The sequence below is a fragment of the Morone saxatilis genome, unplaced genomic scaffold (genome assembly GCF_004916995.1).
Source record: "Morone saxatilis isolate NCDOM2014 unplaced genomic scaffold, NCSU_SB_2.0 Contig12, whole genome shotgun sequence".
NCBI classification, from domain to species: Eukaryota; Metazoa; Chordata; class Actinopteri; family Moronidae; genus Morone; species Morone saxatilis.
Genome location: NW_023339674.1, coordinates 21,235 through 36,475, shown reverse-complemented (window position 1 = coordinate 36,475; position 15,241 = coordinate 21,235). Strand labels below are relative to the sequence as shown.

The following is a 15,241-nucleotide window of genomic DNA, read 5'->3' as shown; positions in this document are numbered from 1 at the left end:
TGTGTGTGTGTGTGTGAGGATGATTTTGAAGATGAGATCCAAAAGGTTCCCCTGAAGATGATAACATGATATGATGAACTACTACTAGCCACTAAATGGACCTTGTTATTGCTTTAAATGGTAATAATAACATTGCGTGATATTTCATCATAATTGTGAGACGCTGTAATAATCAGGTTGATTTAAAGTAATCCTCTGGTGTTTTCCCGACACACAGACGGATGAAAAGCAGCTGAGACGGATCAGTTTAACGTACTGCCGTCATGGAGGATGAAGCTTTTTCTTTTAACAATCTGGTTCTTTGTGAGTGGCGTCGGAGGCTGCAGGAAGAAAGTTTGCAAACGTGACGGAGGCGGGGGACGACCACAAGTCCGTCTGTCCAGCCAAAGGAGGGATTATCGTCTCCTGACAGTCCGTTTGAAGTGAAGAGGCCTTCAGCACAGAGAGGATTTGGTTAATTACAAAGTGCCAGTCATGATCACGGCAGGGCGTTTCTTCTTCATGTTCCTGTCAGCTGCAGCACGATCACTTATTATGAATGAGACGGGAAAGTAAAAGCTCCTCTGTGGAGACGGAGGCCGGCGGGTCAGACGCTTCATTAATAAACCAGCAGCAGCAGCAGCAGCAGCAGCAAAAACGAGGAATTATATCAACCACAGAGGTTAAATTCACCTTCACCTCCACAAACTGTCTGAAACATCAGTCTGACCGCGATCAATACGATCAACACATCTCTACTGACAATACAGCACACACAAACATCCTCAATAACATCAATAACAGATCAGTAGTCAAACTAGACGATAAAAATCAGCATATAATGAATTTATATTGATAATAAAATATTAATAGAGCTGTGTTTGCTACATGGATGATTAGCTGGCGATTAGCCATTAGCTAAGTGTTGTGCTTTTATTGTGAAGGAGCATGAGTGCTTTTATTATAAAAGAATGTGAGGGCTTTTATCGTGAAGCAGCAGGAAGTCTGGCCAGAGCTGAGATGAGGTCACCAGTGCCCGGACTTGGTGGGGTTTTTTGTTACCGATGACATCATTGTAAGGGGGCAGGGCATAACTGAGGGACTAATGTGTGGGTGGGGATTACATTGTGGGGAGGGGCTTGTCACAGTGGGGGTGGGGGGGGTGTCTTACCTTTGTGTGTCAGACAGCGGATGCTCTGTTTGCTCTGGACGTCCCACAGTCGAACGGTCTCATCATGAGAACCAGAAAGTAGCAGAGTCCCGTCCATTGACACCGACAGACACGTGACCAGGTTCCTGAGGGGACATATAGACTGACTTCAGATCACAGGGGGTTCCTCCTGAGACCAGGTTCGAGGTCTCTGGCACACAGCTAACAGCTATGATAGCTTCCTCTTTCCAATCAGAAGTCAGCTCTGTCAGGACAACATGCTATTGGTCGAAGTTGACGACAATCAACGCAGACTAGTTTCTTTTCAATAAAGTCTGAATCTGGTCTTAATTCAGTATGCTCTGGATCAATAAAGAACCTTCTGATCACATAGAATTGATTTTCTCAGTCATACCCAACTGTTCAAATTGTTTTAAACAAAGTCTTTTTGAGTAAACACAGACAGGCTGTTGTCTCACCTGTGCCCTTTAAAGACCTGGTTCCCGTCGCTGTCGGACTGGAAGGATTTGTCCCGACTGAGATTCTGCAGAGACACAAACGGCAGCTGTGATCCATTCCTCTGGTTACATTCATTACAGACGACCAATAGGAACAAGGATTGATTGATCCCAGACCTGCGGATCAGCAGTTCTAACTGTATTGATACCGTCCTTACAGCACTGTCCATAGGTTTCTACGCTCGGTTCACACCAGAAATGTAGTTGATACCAGTAAAATTCCACCGTTCGACACAGATTCAATCCTGATCAAGTTCCTCTGATTCCGATCCCCATTTAATATTAACGGAGTCCTGATCAATACATTTCCTTAATAATACAGGAGAATACACACTGAATCCTTGCCCCCGTCGCCAAGTGCTTGCTCATGGTGGTACTGTTGGGTCTCTGTAAATGTTATAAGGAGTTCCATTAAAGAGGACACACTCAGCAAGCCGCCGGCCAATCAGCATCGCGACACTCCACCTGCAGCCACTGTGATCCTTCATCTGAGTTTCCATGTAATACATTTTATGGTAGAGAAAAAGCAGATGACATGTAGTAATTGGTGACAGGGATGTGATTCGTCCTCTGCTGCCAGCCTTGACTCTGGACCCCAGGATGAATCAGAAGCTGCATGGCTCTGCATGAATACAAAACTCCGTTTCTGTTCCAAGGACTCCACTTGCTTAAAAATCCTGATCATTTAAAATGTACGCAGCAGAAACCTCGGCGCGTGCTTCAAAACTCCTGACATCCTTCGATCGTCCACAGCGAGCTGACTGTGTCATCGTATTGAGACTTCCGCTCCTTGTGATTAATCAGCAACGGGGTATTACCAAAATTAAAACGATCCTGAGCGAGGCAGGAGAGGACCACGCTCGCTGTTCTAAAAATATTAAATATTCTATCCCGGCGAGGTGATCACCCAGTCGCACCATCTGATTGCTAAATACAGGTTTTCAACTAGTCGCTGTCAGTTACATTCACAAACCAGCAACACTAAACCAAAACATCGTTTATATTCTGTCACAATACTGCAAAACTGAAACTAATAATAATAATAAATAATAATACATAGATAATACATACCTACATAATGTTTTATATTCTGTACACATACTGCATATACTAATACCATTCCACATAATTAACAATAATAATCTAACGCTAATAATAATCATATCACTATTAATAATAATAATAATACATAATATCAATAAGCTGGTGTGTGTGTTATGTGTTTTACCCCTTCACCAACGCGGTCTGATCGTACAGGATGCCCGTGGCGACTCTGGCCTGAGCTCCCATCATGCCACAGTGCAGGTCTGTGATTGGTGAGAGAGTGACAGGGACAGGATGTGGCGCGGTTCGGGGTGTGGCTTTAAATCCAGCGGATCACCTGAAACACAAACAGGAAACAGCTGTTTGTTTACGAAAACTGAGGTGCAAACTGTTGAAAAATTATTCTCCTGATGACGTTCAATCTCTTGTCCCTGATAATCTCTGTCTCTGAATCAATCTCTGTTTATGTAACCGTAATTATTCCTTCATTAATGAAGTTGGATGATTTTCGTGAGGTCGGTGCAGAATGAAGAAGCAGGGTTTGTATCTTATCGTGCTCAGCCATGTTCAATTGAATTTCAGAAAATGGTTAGTGACAAGGAACAATAATGCATCATTTCTGAACAAGAAGGACAGCAGTGTGGAATGTGCTTCAGAGCTGATACCTGTTCAGGTGAGTCTTACCTGAACAGACGTCCACACCCGAGCCCAGGAGTTGTCTTTTCCCCTCCCGAAACAAATGGCTGGCCGTCGTCTGTAAACCTTCAGAACAGGTGACTCCTGCCATTAGGTGAGCGACTGAGGGACAGACAGCAGCTTACCTGTGGACACTAAACCAATCACAGAGCGGTGTTATATAGCTAAAACCCAACAATCACCAGAGCGGTGCTTATATGCTGAAACCAAATCACAGACAGTGTTATATAGCTGGGAACGCAATCCAGAGCGGTGTTATATAGCTGAACCAATCACAGAGCGGTGTTATATAGCTGAACCAATCACAGAGCAGGTGGTTATACTAGCTGGACCCAATCAAACAGAGAGTGTTATATAGCTGAACCCAATCACAGAGCGGTGTACATATAGCTAAACCCACATCACCAGAGCGGTTTATATAGTAAACCAATCAAAAGAGCGGGTGTTATAGTAGCTGAACCAATCCACAGAGCGGCTGTTATATAGCTTGAACCCAATCAGCAGCACGCGCAGCGGTGTTTATGACTACGCTGGACCCAAATGCCACAGAGCGGTGTTATCATAGGCTGAACCAAATCCACAGAGCGGCTGTTATATTCAGCTGAACCAATCACAGAGCAGGGTGTTTACTAGCTGGACCGAATCACAGAGGCGGTGTTATATAGCTGAACCAATCAACAGAGCGGTGTCTATAAGATAGCTGAAACCCAATCACAGAGGCCGGTGTCTATATAAGCTGAAAACCCAATCACAACGAGCGGTGTTATACTAGCTCTGGACAATCACAGAGCGGTGTTATATAGCTGAGAACCCAACTCACAGCAGCGGTGTTATCATAGCACTCCCTGTGGGGGACAGAAGCGCCCCTATCAGGGCTGAGAGGTGAAGCAGTTTGGTTTGAGTGCAAACATCGAGCCAGATAGAATTAAAGCTGCAACTGCAAGGAACCAACCCCTTGTCTGCGTTATCCCAACTGTCCTTGTCCCTCTGTCCTCACCCTAACCAGGCTTGAGTACCCTGCTGTTTAACACAGTGAAGGTGTTTGATTATTGATTACCTGACGTCACCTTCCCTCTGATTATTAATTCTGAACCCCACAGAAGAAGACTCACCTCCACAAGGTCTAAACAGCCTCAGCAACGGCAGCAGCCAGGAACAGACCGTCAGTGTGAGGCGTCAGACAGGTGACCCACAGCCTGGACACACGATTTACTGCTGCAGCTGGTCCTACAGACAGAAAGTTACATCATAATACTGCAGTAGTCTTTGTGTACAAGTACTACTAATACCGTGTACAAGTACCTCCTAATACCGTGTACAAGTACTACAGTTATCCATTGACTCAGCCAACTAACACAGGAGCACAGTAACTCTGGTTATCGGTTACCAGGGCTTCCTGTTGGGGGGGGTAATATCAGGGACTCCTGTTGGGGGGGGGGGTATATCAGGGCTCTGTTGGCGGAGGGGGGGGGATATAATCAGGGCTCCTGCGTTGGGCGGGGGGGTATCTCAGGCTCCTGTTGCGGGGGGGGGGGAAAGGGGGGGTATACTCAAGGGCTCCTGTTGGGGGGGGGAGGGGGGGTATATCAGTGGCTCCCTGTTGCGGGGGGGGCCGACGGGCCCCCGGGGACGCGGCGGCGGGCGGGGGTCATTATATGCTAAGGGGCTCCGCTATTAGAAAACACAGGAAAAATCCGGGCAGACGTCTGACCTCGGTCACTCAGTGACCAGAGAAACACATCTCTTGTCGCATGCGCGCGCTCCGGGAGTCAGAACAATCGTGCCAAAAGACCGCCTGCACTCTTGTCTGTGGGGGGTTCGGTCTGACAGGTCAGTACCTATCAAACGTGGTCCAACGGAAGGAACAAGAACCAAAGAGGACAGCGGATCCACAGGGGGGCTGAGGACTCAATCATTTGCTGCAGGACCGGTGGGCGAGTGAAGCTGGCCCGTGTGGTCGATCCAAACAGACATTCATATATATATATATATATATAGTATATATATTTTTTTTTTTTATTAACAAAGCAGAAAATTCGGACTAATCAATAATAATCCTGTGTCACAGGTTGTATTAAGGACATATTGACGATGACAAGACCCGCTATCCAGTTTAAAATGGCAGATTTTTAAAAAGGGATTCTGGTGAATGTTGTGTCCCCCTATGCTTCCGGAGTCATTCAGAGTTTTCCCCAACCACCTATCCTGCCATGGGTGGCGTGGTCGGTGCGGGGACACGCCAGCAGGTGTGTACAATGTGTTTTTCAGCGTGTGTGTTGTAGGTTTGTTTGTAGGTGCGTCCAGCCTACCTTCCCTCCTGGAGTCTCAACCCACACGTCTGATCGAAGTTCTTGCCCCAGCATGAACGACATGCCAGGTACTGGGCCGCCCGAGGACGGGTGAAGTGTCCGGGCGACGCTGTTACCTCCGGTAGGACAACAGGCTGGAGCCCCGCTGTGCAGGGTTCGAACACCGGTGCTTCGTTCCACAGCTGAGAGCCGGCAGTCACTTGCTCACATGCGTCACCTCCAAAGGACGCCATGTGGGCATCCACCACACCAAACTGCACGCAAGCAGGGGGCACGTCATTTCCTGGACCAGGTGCACTGTGTGGGAGATGTAGTACGCGCAGGCAAACTTAACATAACTTCTTCTTTCCTTCCTTTTATGACGGAGTGCAATCATTTTACTTTGAAATTCATAAAACGCCATCTAAACTGGACCCGGAATATGACCTTCACCCGACACACACACAAACACAGGCACACATATACGTTAGAATATCTATATATATATATATATAATATATATATATATAATATATATATATATATATAATATATATATAAATATATCATATACATATATAAACTACTGTCTATATAATATATATATAAATATCTACATAATATCTTAGATTGAAAAAACTGATATCACGTGCTGCTGGATGAAGCAATTAATCAGTTTGTTATTCCCAGCTGAATATTTGACACATGATATCCAGCTTGTGTTCCTCTGAACTGAGTGCTGCCTGGGCTGTAAGCCCCGCCCCCGTACTGTTTAAAATCTGATAAATATATCTTGGCTCTATCTCAGCTATCCTGATAAAAATGAATGGAGCAGAAAATTAACATGAAAAACTATAGAATTTCTAGACTTTAAATGTCTCTCGCTGAGCTCCAACACCCGGCCGCTGCAAGGTACCAAAAAAATCATTAATGGATGTAATCCAAACAGTTCATTCAGTAAAGGCTTGAGAAACAAGAATTGTAAAATAATAACAATTGTCAGATCAGGAACTTTAACTAGTTACTTCAAGGCTGGATTACTGCAACTCTTTATTATCAGGTTGCCCTAATAAGTCCATTAAAGATGCTCAATTAAATGAAAACGCTGGGAAGCAACGAGTAAGCTGACAGGAATAGGAAAAGAGACTCATATCTCTCCTGTTCTAGCTTCTCATGGACTGGCTCACCCTGTTAAAGTTTAGAATAAGAATTTAAAATCTCTCCTCCTCCACCTAGTCAAAGCTCTGTCCATGGTCAGGCCCCTTATATCTCAAACAGCTCATAGTACCCATCGGTGAGCTCCTGAACATCTCTCTAGTTATGCGCTATAAGGCCTTAGACTATTGGGGGATCTCCATGGTGCCAACTGAGCTCCTCTTCTTGCCCTCTCTCTATCTTTCCTGCAACTTCATTCAATGTCCACCTTTAATGCATGTCACTCAACTTCACTTCTTCCCCAAGCAGTTCTTTGTGCTTTCCTCATATCCGCAGGTTCTCGATGGATCTGGTGGAGCCTCCCTGCCATGGTACCTGCTGGATTGCCATTGCTAAAATCCACTGATATTCATTCGCTCACTACTTATTATTATAAGTTTATGAATGTTTATCATCATCAGTCACTACTATTAGTGTAGTTGTTGCTACTGTTGTTGCTGTGCCGTCATGTCTGTCTGTCTGTCTGTCTCTCCATCTTCCTTTCCCACCCACCTAGAGCCGAAGGGTTGTGTCCTAGGTTTCTGCCTGTTAACAGCAGTTTTCTTCAAAACTCCTGACATCCTTCGATCGTCCACAGCGAGCTGACTGTGTCATCGTATTGAGACTTCCGCTCCTTGTGATTAATCAGCAACGGGGTATTACCAAAATTAAAACGATCCTGAGCGAGGCAGGAGAGGACCACGCTCGCTGTTCTAAAAATATTAAATATTCTATCCCGGCGAGGTGATCACCCAGTCGCACCATCTGATTGCTAAATACAGGTTTTCAACTAGTCGCTGTCAGTTACATTCACAAACCAGCAACACTAAACCAAAACATCGTTTATATTCTGTCACAATACTGCAAAACTGAAACTAATAATAATAATAAATAATAATACATAGATAATACATACCTACATAATGTTTTATATTCTGTACACATACTGCATATACTAATACCATTCCACATAATTAACAATAATAATCTAACGCTAATAATAATCATATCACTATTAATAATAATAATAATACATAATATCAATAAGCTGGTGTGTGTGTTATGTGTTTTACCCCTTCACCAACGCGGTCTGATCGTACAGGATGCCCGTGGCGACTCTGGCCTGAGCTCCCATCATGCCACAGTGCAGGTCTGTGATTGGTGAGAGAGTGACAGGGACAGGATGTGGCGCGGTTCGGGGTGTGGCTTTAAATCCAGCGGATCACCTGAAACACAAACAGGAAACAGCTGTTTGTTTACGAAAACTGAGGTGCAAACTGTTGAAAAATTATTCTCCTGATGACGTTCAATCTCTTGTCCCTGATAATCTCTGTCTCTGAATCAATCTCTGTTTATGTAACCGTAATTATTCCTTCATTAATGAAGTTGGATGATTTTCGTGAGGTCGGTGCAGAATGAAGAAGCAGGGTTTGTATCTTATCGTGCTCAGCCATGTTCAATTGAATTTCAGAAAATGGTTAGTGACAAGGAACAATAATGCATCATTTCTGAACAAGAAGGACAGCAGTGTGGAATGTGCTTCAGAGCTGATACCTGTTCAGGTGAGTCTTACCTGAACAGACGTCCACACCCGAGCCCAGGAGTTGTCTTTTCCCCTCCCGAAACAAATGGCTGGCCGTCGTCTGTAAACCTTCAGAACAGGTGACTCCTGCCATTAGGTGAGCGACTGAGGGACAGACAGCAGCTTACCTGTGGACACTAAACCAATCACAGAGCGGTGTTATATAGCTAAAACCCAACAATCACCAGAGCGGTGCTTATATGCTGAAACCAAATCACAGACAGTGTTATATAGCTGGGAACGCAATCCAGAGCGGTGTTATATAGCTGAACCAATCACAGAGCGGTGTTATATAGCTGAACCAATCACAGAGCAGGTGGTTATACTAGCTGGACCCAATCAAACAGAGAGTGTTATATAGCTGAACCCAATCACAGAGCGGTGTACATATAGCTAAACCCACATCACCAGAGCGGTTTATATAGTAAACCAATCAAAAGAGCGGGTGTTATAGTAGCTGAACCAATCCACAGAGCGGCTGTTATATAGCTTGAACCCAATCAGCAGCACGCGCAGCGGTGTTTATGACTACGCTGGACCCAAATGCCACAGAGCGGTGTTATCATAGGCTGAACCAAATCCACAGAGCGGCTGTTATATTCAGCTGAACCAATCACAGAGCAGGGTGTTTACTAGCTGGACCGAATCACAGAGGCGGTGTTATATAGCTGAACCAATCAACAGAGCGGTGTCTATAAGATAGCTGAAACCCAATCACAGAGGCCGGTGTCTATATAAGCTGAAAACCCAATCACAACGAGCGGTGTTATACTAGCTCTGGACAATCACAGAGCGGTGTTATATAGCTGAGAACCCAACTCACAGCAGCGGTGTTATCATAGCACTCCCTGTGGGGGACAGAAGCGCCCCTATCAGGGCTGAGAGGTGAAGCAGTTTGGTTTGAGTGCAAACATCGAGCCAGATAGAATTAAAGCTGCAACTGCAAGGAACCAACCCCTTGTCTGCGTTATCCCAACTGTCCTTGTCCCTCTGTCCTCACCCTAACCAGGCTTGAGTACCCTGCTGTTTAACACAGTGAAGGTGTTTGATTATTGATTACCTGACGTCACCTTCCCTCTGATTATTAATTCTGAACCCCACAGAAGAAGACTCACCTCCACAAGGTCTAAACAGCCTCAGCAACGGCAGCAGCCAGGAACAGACCGTCAGTGTGAGGCGTCAGACAGGTGACCCACAGCCTGGACACACGATTTACTGCTGCAGCTGGTCCTACAGACAGAAAGTTACATCATAATACTGCAGTAGTCTTTGTGTACAAGTACTACTAATACCGTGTACAAGTACCTCCTAATACCGTGTACAAGTACTACAGTTATCCATTGACTCAGCCAACTAACACAGGAGCACAGTAACTCTGGTTATCGGTTACCAGGGCTTCCTGTTGGGGGGGGTAATATCAGGGACTCCTGTTGGGGGGGGGGGTATATCAGGGCTCTGTTGGCGGAGGGGGGGGGATATAATCAGGGCTCCTGCGTTGGGCGGGGGGGTATCTCAGGCTCCTGTTGCGGGGGGGGGGGAAAGGGGGGGTATACTCAAGGGCTCCTGTTGGGGGGGGGAGGGGGGGTATATCAGTGGCTCCCTGTTGCGGGGGGGGCCGACGGGCCCCCGGGGACGCGGCGGCGGGCGGGGGTCATTATATGCTAAGGGGCTCCGCTATTAGAAAACACAGGAAAAATCCGGGCAGACGTCTGACCTCGGTCACTCAGTGACCAGAGAAACACATCTCTTGTCGCATGCGCGCGCTCCGGGAGTCAGAACAATCGTGCCAAAAGACCGCCTGCACTCTTGTCTGTGGGGGGTTCGGTCTGACAGGTCAGTACCTATCAAACGTGGTCCAACGGAAGGAACAAGAACCAAAGAGGACAGCGGATCCACAGGGGGGCTGAGGACTCAATCATTTGCTGCAGGACCGGTGGGCGAGTGAAGCTGGCCCGTGTGGTCGATCCAAACAGACATTCATATATATATATATATATATAGTATATATATTTTTTTTTTTTATTAACAAAGCAGAAAATTCGGACTAATCAATAATAATCCTGTGTCACAGGTTGTATTAAGGACATATTGACGATGACAAGACCCGCTATCCAGTTTAAAATGGCAGATTTTTAAAAAGGGATTCTGGTGAATGTTGTGTCCCCCTATGCTTCCGGAGTCATTCAGAGTTTTCCCCAACCACCTATCCTGCCATGGGTGGCGTGGTCGGTGCGGGGACACGCCAGCAGGTGTGTACAATGTGTTTTTCAGCGTGTGTGTTGTAGGTTTGTTTGTAGGTGCGTCCAGCCTACCTTCCCTCCTGGAGTCTCAACCCACACGTCTGATCGAAGTTCTTGCCCCAGCATGAACGACATGCCAGGTACTGGGCCGCCCGAGGACGGGTGAAGTGTCCGGGCGACGCTGTTACCTCCGGTAGGACAACAGGCTGGAGCCCCGCTGTGCAGGGTTCGAACACCGGTGCTTCGTTCCACAGCTGAGAGCCGGCAGTCACTTGCTCACATGCGTCACCTCCAAAGGACGCCATGTGGGCATCCACCACACCAAACTGCACGCAAGCAGGGGGCACGTCATTTCCTGGACCAGGTGCACTGTGTGGGAGATGTAGTACGCGCAGGCAAACTTAACATAACTTCTTCTTTCCTTCCTTTTATGACGGAGTGCAATCATTTTACTTTGAAATTCATAAAACGCCATCTAAACTGGACCCGGAATATGACCTTCACCCGACACACACACAAACACAGGCACACATATACGTTAGAATATCTATATATATATATATATAATATATATATATATAATATATATATATATATATAATATATATATAAATATATCATATACATATATAAACTACTGTCTATATAATATATATATAAATATCTACATAATATCTTAGATTGAAAAAACTGATATCACGTGCTGCTGGATGAAGCAATTAATCAGTTTGTTATTCCCAGCTGAATATTTGACACATGATATCCAGCTTGTGTTCCTCTGAACTGAGTGCTGCCTGGGCTGTAAGCCCCGCCCCCGTACTGTTTAAAATCTGATAAATATATCTTGGCTCTATCTCAGCTATCCTGATAAAAATGAATGGAGCAGAAAATTAACATGAAAAACTATAGAATTTCTAGACTTTAAATGTCTCTCGCTGAGCTCCAACACCCGGCCGCTGCAAGGTACCAAAAAAATCATTAATGGATGTAATCCAAACAGTTCATTCAGTAAAGGCTTGAGAAACAAGAATTGTAAAATAATAACAATTGTCAGATCAGGAACTTTAACTAGTTACTTCAAGGCTGGATTACTGCAACTCTTTATTATCAGGTTGCCCTAATAAGTCCATTAAAGATGCTCAATTAAATGAAAACGCTGGGAAGCAACGAGTAAGCTGACAGGAATAGGAAAAGAGACTCATATCTCTCCTGTTCTAGCTTCTCATGGACTGGCTCACCCTGTTAAAGTTTAGAATAAGAATTTAAAATCTCTCCTCCTCCACCTAGTCAAAGCTCTGTCCATGGTCAGGCCCCTTATATCTCAAACAGCTCATAGTACCCATCGGTGAGCTCCTGAACATCTCTCTAGTTATGCGCTATAAGGCCTTAGACTATTGGGGGATCTCCATGGTGCCAACTGAGCTCCTCTTCTTGCCCTCTCTCTATCTTTCCTGCAACTTCATTCAATGTCCACCTTTAATGCATGTCACTCAACTTCACTTCTTCCCCAAGCAGTTCTTTGTGCTTTCCTCATATCCGCAGGTTCTCGATGGATCTGGTGGAGCCTCCCTGCCATGGTACCTGCTGGATTGCCATTGCTAAAATCCACTGATATTCATTCGCTCACTACTTATTATTATAAGTTTATGAATGTTTATCATCATCAGTCACTACTATTAGTGTAGTTGTTGCTACTGTTGTTGCTGTGCCGTCATGTCTGTCTGTCTGTCTGTCTCTCCATCTTCCTTTCCCACCCACCTAGAGCCGAAGGGTTGTGTCCTAGGTTTCTGCCTGTTAACAGCAGTTTTTGGATGTACTCATGTTTTGAGTTTACACGCAATATGAAGTACTAAAAAAACAGACAGGAGACTTCATGAAGAAGTAACACTGCTTTAACTTCCACAGATCCACAACCATCTTTAACACATTCCTCTCTTTAAATCAAACTCACAAAAGGCTTATCTCAGACCTTTATGGCATGGTGTCGGACCTAAGGTGTGCCCCAATGGACAAGCTCAGATCAACATGGGAGGAGGATTTAGGCCTCCATCAGAAAATACATGAAGCTCTCTGTACTCACTGTACAATCATTTCCTTATTCCGTTTAAAATGGTACAAAGGCTCATATGAGGTAAGTTCGTACTGTGATAAGTCTAAAAGTGCTGAAGCTTCTCTATTGTACTGGTCGTGCCCCGGTAAGAACTGGAAGGAGATCTTTCAGACACTATCTCAGGTGCTAAACACTAAACTCTGTTTGGGGTCAGCGGAGGAGAGACATTTAACTGCAGTAAAACGACGCACTCTATCTTTTGTTTCCCTTCTGGCTCAGCAGGCAATTCTGCTCAGGTGGAATGAAACTGCCCCGCCCACTCACAGACAACATATAGTGAATATACACCCGCATTCAGCTGCTGACATTGTATACCCACGCTTGTCAATTATATGCATAAGATGACCAGCACTGATTCAACTTTCACAGATCTAGTCTCAAGACCTTAAGTCTTCTAGTTTAATGAAATAGTGCTGTAATTTAATTTCCCGATAATTCATATAAATATAAATATCAAATTTTTGTCTGATAAATGATCTGCCCCGATAATTACCGTGCATCCTTTTTGATAATGAAATAATAATCAGTTACCACTGTAGATGAAAGTGAATTAATCTCACCCACTGGCTGATGTGCTTATCTTTGTCTCAAAAGAACTTGATGGTTTGATGTCCTCATTCTTACTCAAGTGTTTAAGTGACGTGAATTTGTTTATTGAGGAGCTGCAGTGGTTTCAGTTCAGAGTACAGATATTTAAACATCCTCACAGAGTGAATACAGTATCATCAGTTCGGGGGGAGGATGGGGGAGGACGGGGGAGGTTTGAGGAGGACGAGCTCTGTTTGTTTGGAGGATTAACTCGGTGAAGCTTTAAAATGTAAATCTGCTCAGAAAAGAAAGAACAGCGTTGAGTCAGTGAGAAGAAAAGATGGAGACGATTGAGATGAATGAATAAAGACACAAATCAACAGAAACTCTCCAGGATTTATCCTCATCCTGTAGTTTTTACTTAAAAAGCACACAGGATCGTCTCTGATTAATGAGCTCATTAAGAAACCGGGAATTACGAACATACACCTTCAGTGTTTTACTGTTTGGAGAGCAACGCTGACACTGAGGATTATTCAGCTGAAATAAAGTAAAAACAATCCCTCTCTTCAAATGTTCAAATCAGACTGCAGAGTGTTCACTTATTAAACATTACAGGCAGGTGATATGTAGGTAGTATGGCCTACAACATAGGAAGGAGGATATAGAAGGTTGGTGAATGTAAATATAATGCTGTACAATATTGTACAATGTACAATAATGAATAATAATGTACAATAATGTACAACATTGTATAATAATGTACAATAATGCATAATATAGTATATCAGAGTAATGTCTATTTTAATGGTGGACACAAGTCAACAGAACACACTCTGTAGTTAAACGGCCAGTACAGGTGTAAAGTGAAGAGTGAGACTCACTTGGCTACATAGAGACACCTGGAAAATGTTTCCGTCACTGCCTCCACAGAACAGGAAGTACTCGCAGGGGTCAAAGGTCACAGACATGATCTCCACATCAAACAGGACGGAGAGGAGCAGCTCACCTGAAGACAACTCCCACACCTGGAAGGAAGAAGACAGACACAGCAGGTTCGGAGATTAAACACAGCTGAAGCCAAATATTATCATTTATAATACGGCCATTATTCATTATAATTATTCATAATATCATCATCTGAGACTGACTGAAGACCATTAGCACCTCACCCCCAACCCTAAGACCACCTAACCCGTAACCCTGACCCAGGTTTTTTTTGTTGTACTAAAGGAAACATATCAAACACCAAACTTCTGTCATTTTTCGGTCCAGTTTTGGAGTTCATCAGATAAATCTTCATCCTCAGAGAGGAAACAGGACGTCATCATCATATGTTTCAGATATCCACCATTAAAGAGGACAACTCAGCCGCCGCCGGCCAATCAGCATCGCACACTCCACTGCAGCACTGTGATCCTTCATCTGAGTTTCCATGTAAATACATTTTATGGTAGAGAAAAAGAGAGTGAAGTGTAGTAATGGTGACAGGATGTGATTCGTCTCTGCTGCCAGCTGACCTCTGACCCCCAGTGTAATAGAGCTGCTGGCTCTGCAGAATAAAAACTGTTTCTGTTCCAGACTCCACTTAAAAATCTGATCATTTAAAATGTGAGCAGCAGAGACGCCTCGGCGCGTGTTCAAAACCTCCTGACCATCCGTTACGATGTCACAGCGAGCTGACGTGTCATTATTGAGACTCCGCCTCTTGTGATTTATATCAGAGGGGATATTACCAAAATTAAAAACGGATCTGAGGAGGAGGAGAGGACACGCTCGCTGTTTAAAAATATTAATCATTCTGATCGGAGGTGATCACAGTCGCACCATCTGATTGCTAAATACAGGTTTCACTGTCGCTTCAGTTAATTCACACAGAACACTAAAAAATAATGTTTATATTCTGTACAAT

The 15,241-nt window shown here is 44.5% G+C and overlaps 3 protein-coding genes across 3 annotated transcripts in view; 1 reads left to right on the top strand and 2 right to left on the bottom strand.

The window, feature by feature from the left end:
- Positions 1-1,050, bottom strand: part of LOC118321929 (glutamate receptor ionotropic, NMDA 3A-like) — a 31,071-nt gene extending 30,021 nt beyond the window's left edge. Inside the window, exon 1 of the mRNA XM_035653491.1 lies at positions 1,042-1,050. Within this exon, the coding sequence (XP_035509384.1) occupies positions 1,042-1,050 (9 nt within the window). The remainder of the gene's footprint in view (positions 1-1,041) is intronic.
- A 71-nt stretch (positions 1,051-1,121) lies between these two features.
- LOC118321925 (WD repeat-containing protein 18-like) lies at positions 1,122-14,386 on the bottom strand. Its single transcript, XM_035653480.1, has 3 exons — positions 14,214-14,386; positions 1,609-1,673; positions 1,122-1,275 (listed from the first exon to the last, which is right to left on the bottom strand). The coding sequence occupies exons 1-3, from the start codon at positions 14,298-14,300 to the stop codon at positions 1,122-1,124; spliced, it is 306 nt and encodes a 101-aa protein (XP_035509373.1). The 5' UTR covers positions 14,301-14,386.
- A 609-nt stretch (positions 14,387-14,995) lies between these two features.
- The window catches only part of LOC118321924 (WD repeat-containing protein 18-like), a 1,482-nt gene continuing 1,236 nt past the window's right edge, over positions 14,996-15,241 (top strand). The window contains exon 1 of the mRNA XM_035653479.1: positions 14,996-15,013. Coding sequence (XP_035509372.1) covers positions 14,996-15,013 — 18 coding nt within the window. The remainder of the gene's footprint in view (positions 15,014-15,241) is intronic.